Genomic DNA, 21,986 nt, shown 5'->3' with positions numbered 1-21,986 from the left:
TAGCGCATTGTTCAGGTATTGTTGTTATGTGGTTTTCTGATCGGCATGCAATGTCAGTTAGGTCATGTGGATGGGTGAGCATGGAATGCTGGCCTGGGATCTTGAATGAGTGTCCTATGCCAGTCGAAGTGTGAGCTGCATGTGTGTGGAAGGTCTGGTCGGTGCCGCTTAATCAATCTTATGTCTGAAGTGAAACTGAAAAATCACCCTAACTTCCAAGCGAAAGAAATGCCCAGCCTGTTTGAAAGCCACAGCATCCACTGCCACGAGGACACAGAAATGGAAACTTCAGGTGCTGTGGAGCAGGGGGCATGCAATATGCACATTTACGCGGCCCAAATGTAGCATCCATCCATTTGCAAAGCCAATCTCTAAAGGTGGGGGCTTGGCCAACCGAAGTGAAACGGCAGCAGTGCTGCGCTCTTTTTCAGGGAGATTCGGGCAGGGTTAGTTGCAGACGGCGCATGCGGTCTGAGGTCTACTTGATTAGGGTCAGGTTTAAAGCGGGTGCTGACCTGTCCTGTGGTGCTGTGGCCCCAGCAAGCGAGACACAGGAAGTGGAGAAGCCACCAATGTGTAAGCAACTTCCGATGGAGAAGAGAAGGAAAGCAGCCGACACCTCCGGGGCCATTGGTGGAGGCCCGGGCATCTGGTCCAAGGGGTGCTGTCGAGAGCAGCGGCTTGGCACTGGGGCAGGACTTTGCCTCTGTGAGGGTTCATCAGGGAGGGATCGAGAATGGCTCCATTGTGTGGCAGTTGATGGACAGTTCCTGGCTGGTTGGACTCAGAGCTGGGGCCCAGGCTGGTCCAGAGAACATCTGAGTTTGTGTGAAGGTATAGCGTGAGCGGCAGTTCAGACCTGCTGTGCCCTGAAGCCTCAGACTAAGCAGAGGTCTACGGAGAGGTGCAGGAAACCACAGCTGAAAGGCATAATGTTTTCCAAGATCCAAACAGATTTACATTCATGCAGGGGAACGGAGGCTCAACATTGTTGGTCCCAGTGCGATGATGTGCATCTGGATACATGGGCACCATAGCAGGAAATGGCTAGATTTGCTTTGTCAGGTGCTGGATGGCCCATCCTTCTGGGTTCTATAGAGAACAGCAAAACAAAACGGTGATGGCTGGAAGGTTTTGAATTAATCATAACCACCAGCATAGCTCTGGGCAACCCTGCAGATCATCGTTCTTCGCCTGCCAAGCCATTACAGAAGGGGAAAAAAACATATGCAAATCAGGCTTGGGCCTACCCCAAAAGGGGAAGTCCAGCCCTAGCTGCTAGGTCACATCCCTTCTGCACGAGACCACAAGCATCCCCAGACATGTTTCAGTCTTGTTGGGCATCATCAGTGAGGAGTAGCTTGAGTCTCTAAGCCCGGCAGGCACGGGAACCACGTCTGGGCCTACCCGTCCCACTCGAGGTGACTTTAGCAAAACAAAAAGGTTATGGCTGGAAGGTTTTGAATTAATTATAACCACCAGCATAGCTCTGGGCAACCCTGCAGACCATCGTTCTTAGCCTGCCAAGCCATTACAGAAGGGGAAAAAACCATATGCAAATCAGGCTTGGTCCCACCCCAAAAGGGGAAGTCCAGCCCTAACTGCTAGGTCACATCCCTTCTGCACGAGACCACAAGCATCCCCAGACATGTTTCAGTCTTGTTGGGTATCATCAGTGAGGAGTAACTTGGGTCTCTAAGCCCGGCAGGCACGGGAACCACGTCTGGGCCTACCCGTCCCACTCGAGGTGACTTTAGCAAAACAAAAAGGTGATGGCTGGAAGGTTCTGAATAAAGGACGAGGGCAGGAAGAGGAGACGGCAGGGAGTCTCCAGACATTCTGAGCCAGGGCATGGGTCAATGTTAATACATTTGATTTGGGAACACCTTTATTTATTTAATACTTAAATAGCACCAAAACAAGCAGGTCCGGAGTCATCAGGGCACTAAACAGACATGGACAAACACATACAGAGCAATAACAACCCTACCAAGCCATACGTCCACGAATCCGGAGGGGAAACATCAGGAAGGCAAAAAAACAAAAAACAAAAAAAAAACAGGCTCAGGAAATATGTAGGTTTTCAAAACCTGCTTAAAAATAGGGATGTGGGAGTGAGTGTGGAGGAGGTTTGGGCATGTGCGTGAGTCCGTGTGAGTATGAGAGAGTGTGAACGGGAGTGAGCTTGCATGGAAATTATTGGGAAGGGAAGTGTGTGTGTGAAAGTCAGTATGAGTGTACGATTGGGAGTGTGGTTGAGTGTGTGACAGTGACTGAGTGTTCGAGTGATTGAAATAGTCGAGAGAACTCTGCCATCTCTACTTGGAATTTATAGCAATTTGATAACTGGGAATAATGTAAATTGGTAATAATATGCTGAGGGGGTTATTGGAATCTGGCAGTGTCGTGCTAACTGGCCGCAATGTAAACTGGTAGTGATGTGCTAGCTAAATTCGAGTAGGCATACATTAAGAAATGGAAAGAATAATTTGCTTTCATCATTTGTGTTCATCTGCATTGTTTGGCTCCTTATGTGAGCATTTTCAGTTTGTAGAGTTGGGACAAGAAGGGGGGGTGGGGAGATCTTGTTCCTGGTCAGCCCGTCCTTAGCCCGCTCTGTTGTTCACGCTACGCCCACTGCATTGGCGTAATTATAGGGGGGGACAGGGGGTTTTGCCCCCCCCGAATTTCTGTGGAATGCCTTTTTGTCCCCCCCATCTTTTGGAGGAAGGGCAGGGGGGTCTTCACGTTGCTCTGTATCAACAGAGCATTAAAATGTGGGCCATAAGGCACTGATGGGAGGGAGGAGGCACTATTAGCAGGGAAGTTTGTCCCTTTAGAAATGTGAATGGAAGAGAGTGAACAGAAGTGAGAAGGGTGGATAATGTTGCAGGCTTTATGAAGTAATGACTGTACCTTTAAAACCTAAGCGGGATATTTTTAGGCTCACATTAATCTACATGATGCTATTATGATTTAAGCCATACTCCCATAGCTCAACATATTTCTATGACAATGAATATAGTGTATGGTTAGTTTACTATGAAAGGCTAGTTTATTATGTATGTGGTTTGCTTCCAAGGCATTGTTATAAATAATTATGTAAGCACATGAAATGTAAAGCAAAACCTTAAATATCTATATTAACTAAACCTTGAAAGATGTGCGCGGTCGCTTAAATTGTCCACATCCCAGTATCACCATTTAACCAAGTGTGTGATCCTGAGCAAATCATTTAATCACATTGTGCCTTATCTGCAGCTCTGCAAGTGATTCAGATTCAATTCAAAGCTTATATTAATGTATCATGGTATTATAATGGAAAAGCCTAATGAATATAGAGTTGCTCCACATATAACTATAGTGCAATTTAGATATTTTGCACCACAAAGTTATTTGTCACTTTTTCTTATTTATGGCAACTTATTCTAAAGTCACTTCCATGGTGCCTCCAAGTATCAAAGACTCATGATGCACCTTTCAATGTCCTTTTCTGTGAAGTCATTTCTGTTGGTGCAATCCATATAATAATTGTGCAGTGTGTTTTGGTGAGCCTGAGACTGCCCAGGCTCTTTCTTCTACTGCTGCTGCTGCTACTGGAGTCTGTCTACATTTGCTGCAACTGCTTCCAGGAGGAAGTAGTTTAAAATCCCTAACACACGCGGAGCGCGCGGTGTGCGCAGTGTGTTTTGGTGAGCCTGAGACTGCCCAGGCTCTTTCTTCTACTGCTGCTGCTGCTACTGGAGTCTGTCTACCATTGCTGCAACTGCTTCCAGGAGGAGGTAGTTTAAAATCCCTAACACACGCAGAGCGCGCGGTGTGCGCAGTGTGTTTTGGTGAGCCTGAGACTGCCCAGGCTCTTTCTTCTACTGCTGCTGCTGCTACTGGAGTCTGTCTACCATTGCTGCAACTGCTTCCAGGAGGAAGTAGTTTAAAATCCCTAACACACGCGGAGCGCGCGGTGTGCGCAGTGTGTTTTGGTGTTCTGGTGTGGAGGTGAGGGTGAGGGGCAGGTTGATTTTCGTCCATGGAAGAAACCACAGTGGGAAATCTGGCAGCAACCGTCTGCCCTCCCCCCCCACACCAGACTGCAGCTGCGACGGTGGAATTCCGCTGCCGCTCCCACCTCCACTAATGTACTGGGCACGTCTCGTGTAAGTACAAAATTAACTTTTAACAATGAAACTGTAATGAAACCTGTAAATGATCTTGCCGAGACTCTAGTAGGAGAACACGCAGACTCAGGTTTACATCCGTCTCAGCCATCTTTTAAGAAAAGAACGGCGAAGAAAAACACATGTCAGCCTTTAACTTCATCATTGTTTCCCAAACCTCTACCCGCGGACATTCCATCATGTGTCCACTCTCCCCGAAAGCATTTATCACCGTCTAGTTCCCCGCCGACCCCTCTCTCTTGCCCTCCACTATGCAACTCTGCAGAGGACGCGAAAGAACTTTCATCGTGTGTGGCGTTGCCGTGTTTGGGGAAGGAGGGGGGACTGAGGGGAAGGAGGTTGGCAGTCACGTTGGCTGCTCCATGGCAGAAGGCCCAGGACCGGAGCACCCCGCTCACCTAGGGCCGTGTGGGTCGGCTCGGGAGGGTGCTGGGGCTTCTCTGGACATGTGTGGTCCCGGGGATGGGCTCACGAACGGGGCTGCCCTCCGCTTGTGTTTGGCTGCTTCTGCCTCGGGGGAGCCCGTGCTCGACCTGACAGCGAGCTCGGAGAGAGAGGCAAACCACGGAGTGGAATTCTGTGCGCCCGCTCCTACATCCGATGTTTGTGACACGGAATGCGAATTTGTGCCCACATCTTGTACGAGGCCGAGCACACCTAACTCACTATTTTCAACCGCGCATTATGTTAGAAATTCCCCCATAGCCAAGCTGCCCAAGCTAATGGTACTAGATTGGCGCGCTCACACTATGAGAAACTGGGGAAACAACGACAAAATCGATAAAATTGATGGTGGACTGGATCCAAACCGGACAGAGACTGCTGAGTCCAGAACGTGCCCTTCACATTGCTTGACACCTAAAATCGCCTCGGAAGTCTGTGCCCAAACTGACTTTGAGTCTGGAAATGCTGAGAAGAATTGTGAAATGAAAAATGAGGTATTCTGCCCCCCTGACATGCTCCCACACGCACTAAATACATCACATGAAGAGTGCGCCTCTCCTGCACTCATGAACAACAGGAGAGACTCACTTGAAGTGGTAAATAAAATCTTACAGAGCATCTCACAAATAAATAAGGCCCGCAATTTCTCACCCAGAAGAGTCAGCCCCTCAGCTGATCGGGAAAAACAGTGGATGCCCCCAGAGGCACAATTAGGGGTAGGTCGGATCACCTCATACCACAACCTGATGTATACTATGACAAATGTAGGGCTTAACGAAGAAAAAGTCGGGTGTCCTGCATCACCTTGCTTATCCGGTTCTCAAGCCCGGGCTCCTCAAAGGCAGGACACTCTGCAAATACGTTCAACTAACCTCAGAAGCGCCAAACACACGAGCGCCCACAATGGTGTGGCGAGTGACTCTTACGCTTCTAGTTCCTCCTTGTCTGAGACCTGCTCATCCGTCTCCTCAATTATAGAACGTGATTTTCCAAAAGTCAGGAGACCTAAAGCTCAACTACATAAAAAAGACCGCTACTCAAATGTCAGGCTGGACGCGAACCTCATCAAAGAACTTCAATCAGTACTAATGTCATCTACAGGAATCTCGATTGCCCCCTTCCTAAAGCTCTATGAGCAATTTAATGACAACTTGAAGGACCTGACAACGTTAGTGGCGCTTATGAACTCGAAACTAATTAACATCGAAAAAGACCTGAATGCTGAGAAAAAGGAAAACGGGGCTTTAAAAACAAAAACAACCTCGGCCTTGCAAACATTAATGGAACAGAAAGAAAACAACAAACTGGACAAAAAATTACTGGCCGAGATCGCCAAAGAAGCACTAAGTGTGCTTAAACATCGACAGGCGTTGCATCAGGATGCCACTCAGCGAGACAGGTTGGAACCTCAAGGTCCTCAAAGAAACGACAATGGGCAATTGTTTACTGAGCCCCCCCGTCTCTACATCTGTCAGCAACCTCTGTAAGGACACTGGAGCTCCGAGGCAGCAAACTATCACGGAAGCCTTGGAAACTACAAAACTCGCCAGTGATCCAACAGAAGCTCTAAAAATTACATCAACAAGCTCTAATTGCCCGGTCTCAAATGGTCTGACCAGATCTATGGGTCCTCTGACTCATTTAGTATCTGTTAACCTGTGTAACCAGGGCCTAATACCCGACATTGAAAAACCTTTGCAGGGGGACCCTTCTCTTAGTCTGGGAAAACGGACAGATGATTAATCTGAACAAATGAACTTTGCCTGCGCTTTGGAAAGCAGCAAGAGCTCTCACAATCCTGCGACGTTGGACCCTCAAATACCCTCGACATCGGCAAATACACCGGATATGGGCGCCCCTCGTGTGTCTGCTGCGGAGACCTTAATTCCACAAATAGCTGAGCCGAAAAGTCAAATATTCGACATATTCAAAGGAACTGTACCTCAGAAATTAGGACAAGTAAAAAAAACGAAAAATCAAGAAACAAAAAACCAAAGACTTGGAAATAACTCAAGAAAATTTCTCCGGAACCTAAAAACTGTCAACGTCACTGTCAATAACACTCTTACAGAAGAGAGAGACTCTGTAAAGAATAAAGATCTCCCTGCTGCCAATGCAATTGCAAAGACCAAGGGCCTGGAGACGTCTTCTGAACTTGCCGATGAACCTTCCATCGACCTTATCAATCTTTCTGTGTACGAAGACTTGGAATCACAGGAATTGGCCCCTGAGACGGGAGACGAAGTCTTGGTAGCTGCCCCAGAATCGCAGAAAAAAACAAATGATGAAAATGACCCAAAACGCATTCAACTACCGATTGGTGCTTCAAGAATTTGCACTTTACTTGAAAAGACCATTGCACGGGACATGCCGTGCCGCAGGCTGTCCCCTTGAGTCCGACTTTCAAAACTTTGGAGGACAGACGCAAAGCCCTTGTGCACCTGCAGTCAATCCCCAAATCTTCGATGAAAAAGATTCCAGACTCGAAAGAGGGCTCGCGAAATTACGGCGATCCAAAAGGAAATACTTATGATGGGCCTGACTGTAACAAAGAGAACAAAAACAGATCAAGACCGGATCGACACGAGACCAAGGAATCAGGTCTTGGCCCAGACCAAAGGGAACGGCGACAAGCAAACAGGACGGACAAAGGATGTAGCGAAAAAGGTCTATCACTCCACAAAGTCCGGCTAGAACGCATAGAAAACGGCGACAATCTCATCTTAAATCGCACAAACGTCCTATGCCTATTTCAACACGTGCCATCCCTTAGAACGATTCGTTCTGACGACATCAAGACTGGAATTTAAAAACGAGGACCAAAATGACAAAATCATCCTCCACTTTAGATCCAGAATCGTCCTGAATATTGTCCTGGACGCTGCATCTGCACTTATGTCCATGGGCTACGACATCTCAGAAGTGTTTGAGAATGCTAAAACAGACTATAGGTCAGAAACTCAAAAACCCAAACTTGCCTATGCTCGTCGGGAATCGTCTTCTTCTAACAGAGCCACTGAAATCGCCCCATATCAAAACTCAGAAACGTCCAGAGAGAGCGAATTCCATTCTCGCCTTGGCAATAAGAAAACGCAATTATCCACTAGTGCCACTGAGAACGACTTAGGGAAATTCTCTAAAGATGACAACATCAAAATCACCAATAAAGGCGCCTGTGCTATGGACTCAAGCTGTGTCATTAAGCCCAAGAGATCAAAGAAGCGACAAAAAAGGAATGGTCCTGGTTGGCGGAAGCCTTATGTAGACCCTCAAGACGATAATGCCAGGTGGTAGAGGAGCAACTGGAGTTCAGGATCGAATCCTGGAACACGAGGGGCTTCTCCCACCTATTCAAAGATCCTTGGCTGGACGTGCTTGACGTGGTCTGTCTTCAGGAAACTTGGCTGACTACTTGTCCGATCGTGCATACCTATGAAGTGGCATTCAATCCGACCATCAACAAAACCTTTATTCAAGTATCAACGCTAGCCTCGATAGGGCCTAGAACTAACAATGTGATCCACTTCCATCTACTTAACCTATATTGGAACCATACTCAGGCCGGGACAACTCCCTTCATAGATCAACTCTCATCAACAATTGACGATCTACTGCTCAAAAATGAGTCAAACAACATAATTATATGTGGAGACTTGAACATTAACTGCATGGATATAAGACGGAAAAACAACGAAGTCCTTCATGTACCGAATAACTTGGCCACTAAACGGATGGCGGAAATGGAAGCCAGAGGTCTGGTAATGCTAAATGGAAACACTACCGGCGATATACCGGCCAAACCAACGTGGAGACGACTCGCACAGAATTCTATCTTGGATTACTTTTTCGTCTCAGAAAAGATTCAACAGTCGACTCTGTCTTTTGTGGTAAAGCAGATGACCCAAAGTGATCATGAGATGACAATTTTAAACTTGCGAGTTGCAAAACAACTATCTGACAAATGCTGGAATCATCGGATCCTGGTCGAGCCAAACAGAGTGAGGCTGTCACTCCGTCCCGATGAATTCTCTAAAATTTCAGAAACATTCATTAAGACTGATTTTGGAGTGGAATACGTTCATCTTCTACAATCATTTGTGGAAAAAAAAACATGGATCGAGAAATCCTGGGTTTGTAAATAAACATAAATTTGATGTTGAGGTCATGAGGAGAAAGAGAGAACTTCGTGCCACTATTAGACACATAAAATCCAGAGATCCCACAAAATTCTTGCAAGAAAAACATGCTGCAAAACAGAAATATAAAAACTGGATAAGATCCCACAAGGCTCTAATGTTCCAAAACGACGCAGAATTGATGCTGCTAAAGATGAGTAACAAAACTCGTCTGAGTTTTGGAGTTTACTAAACAACGAAGGTGCTCCTCAATCTGCACTGATGACAAACATGGTTTCAGAGGCAGAGTGGTCTTCACATTTCGAAAATCTGTACAGTATAAAAGGGAAGTGGTGGTCCCCGATGACACCGAACCTAACAAAATGGGACCTCACTTTCCCTAAAGCTGATCTGCTCCAGATAATTAAGAATGTCAGTGCCTCAAGGGCCCCGGGACCGGACGGCCTCACCAACTTCACTATAAAGCAAAATCCAGAACTATGGGCAGAGTTTTGCGAAGAGCTCTTTACCCGAATCTGTAGAAGATGTGAAACTCCAAACTCCTGGAAGACTGCAATAATAGTCCCCATCTTCAAAAAAGGAAATCGCCTTGAGCCCAAAAACTATCGACCGATAGCGCTCTTGGACGTGCTAGGCAAAGTGTACGCAACCATGCTCGCACAGAAACTGTCACAATGGATTGTCGATAGCAACCACACTGATGTATGACAGACGGGCTTTGTAAAAGGTGTCGGCTGTGGCCTAAACCTTTTGCTAATAAATTTGCTAAAGATGGAAGCAATTAGAACTGGAAGAAAGGTCTATTTAGCCCTGATAGACTTCTCCCATCCTTTCGACTCAATCGACCAAGAACTACTGTGGACAAAGATGACCAATTGGGGATGTCCTGAGAGTCTACTAGCCGCCATTAAAGAAATTCACACTGCTACTACCATCAGAGTGCGCCTTGACCAACGCGGATCTCTTACAGAGGAAATTAACACCTTCTGCGGAGTTAAACAGGGCTGCCCTCTGGCGGCGATCATATTTAGCTTGTTTCTCTCGGACATTGGCATGTCAATTAACGAGCCTCGATCCTTTTCCCCAAAAATACATGGCTGTGCTCTAAACTGGATTCTGAATGCGGACGACGTAATCTTGTTAGATACCACCCCAATCGGCCTACAGCGTAAAATGAATGCAGTGGAACGTTATGTGGAAACCAATGGTCTGCACATCAATAACACAAAAAGTGAAATTCTGATGCTGCAAAACCTGCAAACGGGCCGGCATCAGAAAAACAACAAATTTAGATGACATCTGGGAAAAGAAAAACTTACCACGGTGGAAAGCACTAGATATCTCGGCATGCAAATTAACACAAACATAAATGATAGCCCTTGGATGGAGATTGCGAAAATAAAATGCTGACACTTTGCCTCTCAAGCACTGATCCTAAACAAAAAAATACGGGAAGTTCTCGCTTAAGCCAGTGATAACCTTTTACCAGCAGAAGGTTGTCCCGTCCCTCATATATGGAGCTGAAAATGCTTTTGGATGCCCAGTTGAATTCTGGCCAACCCTAGAACACATCTTCTGGGTAAAAACTTTACATCTACCAAATAGCATCCCAACAGCCTGCCTACGTTATGAGTTAGGCTTGATTTCTATTGAGGCACGGATCACGTGGAATGCCCTGGCCCTATTTAGGAAAACTACACTGCCAGACGCTGCTCCACAATTTAAAATACTGAGCAAACCTGGAAATGCGAACCCAGACTGTCTGTTAGCTTTATGGTTTAAGAAATGTAAAGAGCTTCTGACCATGTATGAGACCAATACCAAAACGCTGCAGGACAATCCGCTGTTGGTAAAGAAAAAGATCTGGGAACTCGATTGGATCCAAACCAGCAAAGACCGAAGGACTTCCAAAACAATGAGGGACGCTCCTAGTGAAGCAAGAGCATTCAATAAACTGCAAAATTATGTGGTCTTATTCCCAGACAACAGGAGGAGAGCCACATACATGAGATTCCGCCTAAACCTGATTAGAACTAAAGATCGAACAAAGAACTGGGCTGGAAAGGATAAGTCTAACATCGTATGTAGGTTTTGTAAAGCCTGCGACGAAACGCTTAAACACCTGGTCTTACTCTGCCCCTTCTTTAGATCTCTAAGAACTAAACATCTTGGCCAAATGTTAAATGAATTTCCACTGAGGAACACCGAAGAAAGGTGGCAGCAGATGTTCATGGGTTCAAACACAAAACTGACAAGGGTGTTAACCCTGTTTTTGCATGAGATTGAAAGGAGCCTTGAGATATCTGACACCGAAGCACAAGGACATTAGGGTAGTGTCTAAGATGGCTTAGTCATCACACAAAGCAATTTAATCACTCCCTGACAAGGCTCCTTTGGCACTAAAGACACAAACCGTGTCAAAAGGATGGAACTTTATCTCATGCACATGTTTTGTCTTGTTTTGTTCTGTATTGGGTCTGGACTAACTCGAAATGTTTTAAAGGTTTGTATAAACCAATAAAATAAAAAAAATAAAAATAAAAAAATAATAATAATTAGGACGTTTGCATGTATTTTGCCTCAGAGGGCTTGGACAGAGCTCTAATAGAGGTTTGTGCATCTTGAATGATCATGCAGTTTTATTTTTGTGTGTTAAAATGCCATCTTCCACTATGGTTACCAAAAAAGTAGATTGGGCCAGGGGTGGGCGGTTTGGGAGTGCCAATGAGACCATGTGGAATTCCACGCACTGCATTTCGGTGCTCATCCCCCCACCCCCACACTCTTATAATGCTGGATACTCCCCTGCTTATTTTGGTAAGTGAATCCGTTTTTGGTGGCTTGTAACCTGAACCATGACACTCATTTACTAATTTGCACCAAACCGTCCTTAAAAATTGTCTGCAAAACTGGAAATACTTTTTGCCAGTTTGGTGAAGATTATTTTTGGCGGCAGGGGAAGGGCTCTTAAACGTGTGCTTTTAACATAAAATCCCATATGGTTCCTTCTGCGCACCAGGAGCAAAAACTGCTTAACAAATGTTCACCATGTTTGGAAGGCGTATAGAACTCAGCTTCATTTCACAGAATATGCAGAGTACAACAGTTTTGGTTCACAGGTTTTCTCAGTTTGACTCTTTCCACTCTACTTGGGGAGGGCACACCTTTCGGCAACTTCATTTTGAAAATAGGATGGTGGTGCTTTGGTAGCATCTGAAAAGTGGCAAGACTAATTTTAGAGGCGTTGTAGAGCTGTGGCTTGCCACAGAGAATGCATCATTCGTTGTTGTTTGTGTGTCTTCATACCTGGGGCTTTAATGTGTACTGTGAGCTCTGCTCACATTGTCCAAGTGTGACACGTGCCCTCACTAGGGTCAGCCAGCAGCCCAGCCCCCCAACAAACATACACAAACACAATTAAAAATTATAAAAATACAAAAAAAGTTCCCACTGCTCTGCTTTCAAATTCCGCCCGGGCCACGTCTCTTGTTACAACGACCTAACCTCGCACTTACGCACCTCCAGATGCAGGGCATCCCACTGCCATGAATGTGATGATTGTGGCCCCCCTGCACCTCCAGACAGAAACCAGCCAGCTGAATGAGCTTCCTAGTTCCTCTCTGTGTGTCGCACAAACACAAAGCCGGAAAGCGATTCTCTGCACTGCGGCCCCTGGAAGTGCTGCTGCTAGTGTGGCAGCACAGGCGCTAGGCCCTGCAACACCCAGTTCAGCAACCTGGCTGCTGACTTTGAGTCAAGCCAGACAGGGTGTGGGACCTGACATATGTAGATGGTAGTTTTGGAGGTGATTCCTTACAGGACGCTTCAAGTATCAAATCTGGTAATGCATCAAGAATTGAATAGCCTTGAAAAAGACATCACGTCGAAACACGTGTTGGCTGGTCTTTTGCACAAGAAAATAAACTTGGCTTAACAAGCCCACTTAAGACTATATGACTTAACTCAAGCGTTACTAAAACCGAATAATCTTTTGTAAAACATGTTGTAGAGCTGCATTTACCAGGCGAGAAGTGTGAGGGGTTTTCTTCTTTCTATTGGAATTAAGTTTGTGAATGTTATGTTATGTCACTGGGTGCATGGCAGGCCGGCTGAAGATGTGTGGTGGCCCAATTGAATTAAAAAAATATGCCACAATTCTTATGAAAGTTATAAAAGAGTGTCAGCAATGGACTCTTGTGTTGTAGTAGTTTAGTGTTATCCCTCAAGGATTTAGGTTGTTTGACCGAGGTACAAAATCACGGCGGATTTGACCATAGTCATTTTAGCTGCAAATACGTTTTACCTTGGTACAAAAAACCAAACCCATGTGTTAGGAAAGATTTCTTAATTGTGGGTAATTTTCCTTCCATGTGCCAACCCCTAAACTTTTTGCTGTTTTCACCATGATCTAGACTTTGCCAGAGAAGTGCAGCCTTCTGCCGCACTCCTCTGGGCTTTCGCTCCATTCTTACGGGGAAACTGACATGCCCTTAAGACAGTCAGTACCGGGAAACGTTGTTTTCCGTAGTTCTTTTATCATGTTGCAGCTTTCGCGCAACATGGCACAAGAGGGCACTGTAAGCTAAGTTACTGCTCTCTTGGGTCTCTAGTCTTCTACAGGCCCTAAACACTCTCTTTGGATTGTTAACGAACGGTGCAAGTGAATCACGGACGGGACTGATGGCAGCGATTGTTTCTTTAAGTTTTGAGCTCCTTTTGGCTGTTTACACGCGTTTCTCACGCTTAGCCCAAAATGGTGGCCTGGCTTACAAAATGGCCAGACCACGGGGCTCTTTGTCCTGCCCGCTGACCGTCTTGCCCCCTTCACCTTCCCCAGGTCGAGCCGACTCAGGGCCTTCCTTATTTGGGCATGTACTTTCCTGCGAAACACAGATGCTTTCGCGGGCTTCTACAGTCCTTGTGTGTGCCTACGGGATGTGGGCTGGGATGTCTGGTCCCAGTACACATTCTGGGTGCCAGAGAGTCTAGTGTGTCGTGAATGCCTGGGACCACCGTGGTCCGTGATAGGTCCACGTATGGTGTGAGTGTTTTGTGAGCAGATCTCCCATTGGGTCCCCTCCGTTTTGGCGCGAAGGGAACTGTGGATAAGAGGAGGCTGGAAACACCACTACCAGGTCGATCTCCTGAGTTCTCACGAACGAAGGAATACAGGAGCCAAGTTTCCTGCAACTACGAGGCTGAACCGAGGAATCGCTGGTGACCCGCTGAAGGACTGCTCCTCTGCACTGCTGTCGCTTTGTGTAACCCTTTCTACCTCTGATCGAACGAGAAGGCCTGTACTGGTACTTCGACCCTTTGGAATAGTGGGAACAACTATTCTCGGCATCTTCACCATCTCCTGCACGTAAGCCTTCGGAAGTGTCTCTGGGCCATCCAGTGGACTGACCAGCCTACCCAGGAGTCTTGCTCTGTAACCGCCGTCAGGTTGTTGCTGTATTACGAGTCCTTCCACTCTCACACGATTCGTACACTTGTCATTCCCAGGTCTGAAGTGAGAAGTGTACATTGGGCTGAAATACACACGGCCGCTCCGTTGCCCTGCGATGGTAACAAACTGTGGGTTCACTGCGTTTGGGACATCCTCAACTCTAACTTCTGCTGCTGCGTAATCTACACAACGCCGAGACGTCCCCTGCTCGTATCTGAACCTGCCAGCGCTGAAACTGACGCGGAGAAGCCTGGGTCTGCCTGCATTGGGGACCGGTGAGTAGCATCGCTAGGAACTGGTCGCCCTCCTGCAGTAGCCCGTAGCTTTTCCCCGCTGTGTCAAACAGCACGCCTTTCCGTACTCGCGCTCTGCTTCTGCCCACAGTGGAGGCTGCGCTTGAGTTGTGGACCTCGGCTCATCTTCATTTGTTCACCGAACTGAACTGCCTGATTCCCTCGAAGAGACTCCCCTTTGCCCGTTGGCACCCGCGTGTGCAGGTACTTTTGAGCACAAGGCTCCACTCTTCGTAGGGCTCGGACTTCCTTCTAGTTAGGTGCCTCTGAAGGCGGACTGGGTCTAACTATTATTCGCACTGCCTGTTTTCCTCCCCATATAGGTGGTCTGCACATTTTGTGTGTCTAACTCGTTAGACTCGTTGGTAATTGTATATATATTGTATTTGATTGTGATGTGTTGGTTTACTTGAGTTTTATTGTGATTTCTCGCTACGGTCAATGTTACAAAGGAATAAATGTGTCTATATTTTTAATATAACACCTGCTTGGAGTAATTTGTAAGTGTCCTTGCTTTGTGTGCTCACTGCGGGCTTTCAGTCACCCTCACCCCTCTTGAGACCTAGTCTTGACTGCCGCGATCGCTACCTTGATTGGTCTGGCTTGTCCAGAGGTTACCCTGTTCCAAGAAACTAGGATGGCCTTCTGAACCTCTGCCCCTCCAGGACAGAGTTCAGAAATCTATTTTCTGTCCCTCAAACCGCCAGTTCACCCATAACCGCCCCCTACTTACCTTTTCTCCATCCACAGCCTCTCCTGTACCCTGCAGCATCAGATCCATGCATCTAATCCATGCATCTAACGCGGGTTGCATCTGACGCTGCAAGGTCCCTTTTTCTTCTTTTTTTTGTTGGGTCCCCTGCCACCAATACTGAGGAAGCAGGGGACACCCCTGCAACCGCCAAAGCCAAAAATACCGAACATGGGGAGCGGGGGAACTAATGGTGGTGACCGAAGTCCGTCAAATCTACCATTCGACCAAATTCTTTCAAACAATTTGGCCGAAACAATCCCCAAGAGCCACCATCTGCCCTCCCTCCACCCCACCCCTGTCCCTCCCAACATTTTCAGCAAAGTTCCTCCACTGGCCCACTGTACTAGGTGGCGGGTTCCTAGAGTACATTTTGGCCAGTGTTGGTATTGATTGAGAGATTAAAAAAAAAAAAAGAAGTGTTCACTTACGAAGACTTGCCACTGCCTGTTGGTCCCAGGATTGCGTTGAGGCCAGGTGCCATCAACCCACTGAAAAAACAAACAAAGATCGCATTTATAAAATTTCACCCTCATCGCTTTTCTAATTATTATTTTAATTAACCGGGGCACTCAACATGTGTTCTTTCTTATATATATAAATGCGAACAGAGCACTAATACATGTTCTGGCCTAACATACATTCATATGCTCTTTCAACATACATGGTGGCATATTATTATTAGATCTGAAGAATTGGAATAAAAAAAGTCCACATTTTTAAGTTGGTTTTCCGGTTTTACACAGAATCATTTAAAATGCATTAGAATCTTGTTTTGCCAGGAAGAGCAACTCATCAATATTGCAGACGTTAATGTATCCGAAGAAATCAAAGGAAGTCACATAGCAGGACCTTCAACCTGAATTACGTCACAGGTAGTGTGCCACATAACCATTCACCCCGATGACATCACAGGAAATTACATCATGTAAAGAAAAAAAACTACAGTAAGTGTCAATTAATACGAGCAATAATTACCAACACAAACGAAAGGGCAATTTTAGTTGCCAAATATATCTCAGTTAGGTAGCTAACTTTATATGCCAGGGGTGCAGTGATGAAATGGGAGGTGCCCGCCCATCACTGCTATGATAGACCACATGCACTGCCTTAACGCGACAGTAGAGCCTCACCCAGCCAGGTAATGGCATCTTAAGATAGTTCTAGCCCCGGTTCCAAGGTATAGTCGCCATATGCAAGATATAGCCTCAGATCCCGACGGGCAACCAACAGACGAATTGGCGCCTCAAATGCCAGAGTTCTCCTATCTTATAAAAACACACAAGGGGGACCAAGTCGGGTTTCTGAACCCTGTACATACCCAAAGGTTTCTCAGAAGAAGGCCAATCTTGCTAGTTTGTTTAATTCCACATGGTGGTAGTTCACAGCCTGGTCTGACCCTCCAGCCACTGCTAGCTCTCCCCACAGGGATGTGCTATCCTAGGCTGAGGTGGTGAGCCACCCGTCTAGGTTCAGGGGCTAGAACAAGAGACGGACCCTCTTATGGCCATCCCTAAGCAGGCAGAAGCGACCAAGCCATAAAGAACTGGATTTTTTTCTTTTTATGGTAAACATCTGGAAAAGTGAACACAAAGTTGCCTGGGTTTTGAGTCTAAGCAGTAGGAAAATAATCCTTCAATGCTCCTTTAATATATGTAGATTTACAGATGGTGTCCGAGTCTGCCCACCTTCCCATGCCAGTGAGATTTGTATTTACTGGATACTTTGCAACATCCATAGATATAGAAGATAATGAACAGCATAGAGAGGCCAGCGGGCCTGGCCATCATTTGTGATGTCATCTATTAAGACATGGGTTGTATTAGAAGCATTGGAGCCTGGTGACCATATTATTTAGAAACCATTACTGGTGATTTTTTGGGGTTTAGTTCTTTTATGACTCAACCATAACATCCCTTTAACAAAGCCTCCAGGAGGGCTGTACCCAGGTGAGCTATGCCTAGCTGAGGAGTGCTACGTGGCGCAATAGAGGCAACAGAGATACCAGGGAAGTATTAAAGGGGCAGAGGGGGATGCCTGAGACCGTATATGCACGTCAAACCATAAAGGCCCCTCTAGAATTACAACTATCTTTATTAAAAAAATATATCCAAACACGTGATCAGTTACTCTCACAAAAAGCGATGTCCTACCTTCATATCTCCAGGCTGGAGCCTGTTATGCCAAGTCATTTCATATGCCTGTAAACTCACGTGACAAGACAGAGACTGCCACCATTTGACTGGTTCTGTACACTTACGCCTTTATGCCTTGTTATACACTGGTAATCACCAAGGTTCTGCTTCATATGCCATATAATTTGCCATTGGGCCAGGTATGTCCATCGATGCCTAATGTTCAGTACACACCTGGCCTGCACCCGCCATTTCCACCCAGTCACGCAGGCGCACTCGCACATTCACGTCCACTCTGACACCCACATTGACCACGCGCTCTTCGGCCTGCCCTAAAAATGACATGGAGTGTTGGGCTACAGAATGAAAAGAAAGCTGCAGGCATCGGGGTACGAGAACTACTCAAAATGTCTGAGAACATGGAGGCTACAGTCCGAGTCAAAGTGGCATAAATGCAAAATGGGGCGGCACAACCGCATTTTAAAGTCAAATGAATGATGTGACGTTAACCGAAATGGCATTTAAAAGGTTCTATGAATGCAGGGACGTCATTTCATCAAAATGCCAGGGGTAGCGGAAGTGACATCACATGACCCTTGACCCCCTGATGACATCACAGGAAGTGATGTCATTTGACCCCTCCCCAAAGTGATATTGTGGGAAGCGATGGAACACAACCTTTCACCCGTTGACAAACCAGGAAGTGGCATCGCATAGCATTGTACACTAGGAAAAATGTGGTTACAATATCACTATATCACTGTGATATACATTTAATTCCTGAATGGATCGCCATATGTATTGTTAAGATCAGTGTGTATAGGCCCATATTACCAAATTACTGTGATTTCAAGCAGACGTTCAAGGCAAAATGATAATGATGTGTTATTATATAGCACTTACGTTTAAGCGCTTTACAAAGAAGACATATAAACCCAATATCACCCATCCTGTGTTGGTACCCATTTATCGACATCAGAAGGATGAAAGGTTGAATTGAGACATTTGAGAACAGACTAAATCAGTGACTCACCCCCTGAAGTGTGCCTGAAATAAACCTTTAACAAGTCTAGCAATTATTGTATAGAATTCCAGAGACACACATTTTTTGGCATTCCTATTCTTTCTTATTTAGGGTCAGTGCTGAAAGTGTTAGACTTGTGGCACTCCAGTTCCTATTTTTCTTCTTTTTTAAGGGGCCAGAACAAGAAAGCCAGCCACTCCAGAATTAAAGAGCCACATGGCACTGGCCACAGCAAGCCCAGGAACTTGCATTGCAAAAAGAAAAAAAAAACCTTTTTTTTTTGGGTTACATGGAAAACCACAGAGGTCGCAAGGGAGACCTCAGAGGTCGCAAGGGAGACCTCAGGGGTCGCACTTGCGACCTCTGGCGACCCCCAAATGACGTCCCTGTATGAATGACTGTCGCATTTTTTCCTCGAATGGCAACTTCACAGAATTTCTTTTTGTTGATTTTGCTGATTTTTTTATCACAGTGTTGGAGGTTGGTTCGTGAGGTGGACCCTCCCACCTGCACGTTATATACTTTACCTCAATTTACCATATACCCATTTGTGGAACAACAAAAAGGACAAAAATGCGGCAGAATCAGGTGCATTCGGGAAAAGTGAGCTAGACCCATTTAAAGTGCAGAGTGAGAAAAGAGCAAAGTGCTATAGTTATGGTTCAATGTTTACTCATGTTGGCCAATGTTGTTACTTACCCCCATGTTACTGGAGCTTGTGCACATCTGTGTTCTTCACCTGATGCCTCTATGACGTCATTGCCAGTAGATCTACCGGAACGCTGTGAGGTGACTGTCAGTTGGTGGTTTGGATTTATGGCTGTGAGGAGCCCACATTAAAGCTCCTTGCCCATTCTCCTGGTGTCCTGGGGTGGTCAATTCACAAAGCCATATTTGAACCAGATCATGCGTTTCACTGATTTTGTTCGGTCCTACATCTTTAGTTTGGACTATTACCTATACGCCTAAACTATTGCCATAGAGTACAGATAGGGAGGAATGGCTTATGAGGATGGACACATGAATGGCATATGAGGGACCCAGTCCATAGGTGTGGTTTGGTTATGTGCCCATCCATTGACTGCCCTGGGCCATACTAATCCCTATGGCCATTCCCACCCATTCCTGCCTCTCCCCACGCAAAACACTTCATGGGAACTCTGAGCTGGAATCTGTAGGCTTGTCCACCTCAAGCACCTCTGCAGTATTGGCATAAACGTCCGCATTCCCCAGTCTATTCCGGAATCAAATATCCTGTTCTGTTTTTTACTTGGTATTATGCGGCTCTTGTAGTCCTGGATTTCCCCCATTGTAGATTCAGTTCTACAAGTTCAAGAATGCAAACAGGACTGGATTAGCAACTCCCGAAGTGAAGGAGCCATGTGGCCATATATGGACCCATTACCCGACATCTATGTCCATCTGACACCACTTTGCAAGACGTTGGCTTTATAGTAAAAAGCACTGGTATTACTTCGTATGTCATGTTACATGCCCTTTAGAGCACTCATCTGCCAATGGTAAGGCCTCAAGGCACTTTGACCAGTCTGTGTATGTCAGTTTGCACAGATCTGAGTTACTAAAGGATTTTATGTTGCGTGATATGATATGGCATTTATAACGCGTCTATACAAAAGTGTTTCAAGGAGCGACGAGGCAAGGGAGGGGGAACAAAGGGAAGACCGACAACGATCCTACTAGGCCAGGTGACATTGAGATCACGCAAGTGCAGGGGAGGGGGGCAAGGGGAAAAGTGCGAGATTAATGGGAGGGGCACTGCAGTACATAGGAAGAACAGTGAAATAAATAAACACCAATAAATACAATACATAATAAATAAGTGCAGCCGGGGGTGGCAAGTGCTGGTAGGGCTGTAGGGATACAGAGAACAGCCCCCGAGTGCAGGGGGCAGTGCAGCTGTGCAACTGGCTGGGCGGGGACCTGGGCCCGAGAACAGTGGGTAGCCAGGTGACCAGTGCAGTTTCAGTTTCAGCCAGAGATTCAGCAGGGGAGCGGAGGAGAGAAAGCAGAAGCGAAGAGGAATGTCTTGAGGTGCTTACGGAACCGGAGATGGTTCTGCTCAAGTTTCAGAGAGGCAGGGAGGCTGTTCCAAAGGGAGGTCCCAGCCGAGGAAAGAAATCTACCACCAACTCTTTGCTTGGTGAAGCAGCTGACCCTGAGGAAGTTGGAGGCGGATGAGCGAAGGCCTTAAGAAGGAAGATATTTAGGAATAGAGAGTTGAAGGTATTGAGCCCCAGTCCCCAGAAGGCCTTGTGGACAATGCAGAGGGTTTTGAACTGAATCCCCGCAGCCACTGGGAACCAGTGCAGAGATTTCCAAGAGAGGCTGGCCAGAGAGTGATAGGAAAGGAGGGGGCAGGTGCACCGATGGGGAGAATCTCAGTCTTACTGGCATTAAGGCAGAGATCATTGGCGGCACACCACTCCTGGATGGCGGACAGTCAGAGATGAGAGAAGGAGAAGAGGTGGCTGAGGGGAGCCTGAAAACGAGTTGTGTGTCATCCGCATAGCACTGAAAGTTGGGGCAGAGAGCGGCAATGCACTGGGCAAGGAGTGCCAGGTATTGGTTGAACAACCAGGGAGAGATGTTAGACCCCTGGTGAACACCACAGGTAGAGATAGAGATGAGGTAGGACCCCAGTTGGACCTGGGAGGTTTGATCGGAGAGGAAATAAGTCAGCCAAGCCAGGGCCTGATCAGTGATACGTAGGTTATCACAGAGACTGTTCAGCAGGATGGCATGGTTGACCGTGCCAAAGGCAGAAGAAAGATCAAGTAGGATGAGAACACAGGGTGTGTTGGAATCAAGGTTGGAGACCAGGTCTTCACAGATGTTCAGGAGAGCAGTTTCGTACTTCTGGCAGCTCTGAAGCCAGACTGATGATCATAGAGACAGCCAACAGATTAACAGTGGAGATTAAGCTGGGAGATGGCCAGCTTTTCCAAGACTTGCGTGCCATTGCATAATAAATATGATCAATTAAGGCATGGCATAGTGACAAAATTTTGGCACCCCATTGCATAATAAATGTGATCAATTAAGGCATGGCATAGTGACAAACGTTTGGCACCTATGTTTTGAAGATAAGAACAATGCAATCACAATACAATTGCCTGTCTTTAGATCTAGCCGGCTATCCATTATTGTTATTGGTCAACATGCTAGTACTGATGTTGCCTTACAGTGTGAGGTTGGCTACGTTAGCTGCTAGTGCCTGACTGCATTGTATTGTGCTTCTATGCAAGTCTGAGTTGCGATGCAGTTGAAGTGTCAGATAGTCATAAAGCAGACCCTGGCAATCAATTACAGAATCTGGCCTAGAATGGGCACTTGAGAAATCATTATATAGCGTAAAATAGTTTATCAAGGCATAGCGTGGCATAAAAAGGCACAGTAAGGAAAAACATGGCGTGATATTTTTGACAATGCATGAGCAATGAAACTGTTACAGCACAACATTGCATTCAGACTGGCATGACGCTTCAACAACAAAGTGGTATAACCATTGTTGGTATCTCCCAGAATATGTATACTGCCATGCATGGCTGCAGTTTGCTG

The 21,986-nt window shown here is 46.3% G+C and overlaps 1 protein-coding gene across 2 annotated transcripts in view; it reads right to left on the bottom strand.

Annotated features, from left to right (window-relative positions):
• LOC138515803 (broad substrate specificity ATP-binding cassette transporter ABCG2-like) overlaps window positions 1-21,986 on the bottom strand; it is a 570,220-nt gene that overhangs the window by 331,203 nt on the left and 217,031 nt on the right. For both annotated transcript variants that reach the window (XM_069630538.1, XM_069630539.1), the window contains exon 3: window positions 15,680-15,739. In XM_069630538.1, the coding sequence (XP_069486639.1) occupies window positions 15,680-15,739 (60 nt within the window). The remainder of the gene's footprint in view (window positions 1-15,679; window positions 15,740-21,986) is intronic.

The sequence above is a fragment of the Ambystoma mexicanum genome, chromosome 6q (genome assembly GCF_040938575.1).
Source record: "Ambystoma mexicanum isolate Mex_15411 chromosome 6q, UKY_AmexF1_1, whole genome shotgun sequence".
NCBI lineage: Eukaryota > Metazoa > Chordata > Amphibia > Caudata > Ambystomatidae > Ambystoma > Ambystoma mexicanum.
The sequence above is the reverse complement of the archived record's forward strand: the minus strand, read 5'-3'. Positions and strand labels throughout refer to the sequence as shown.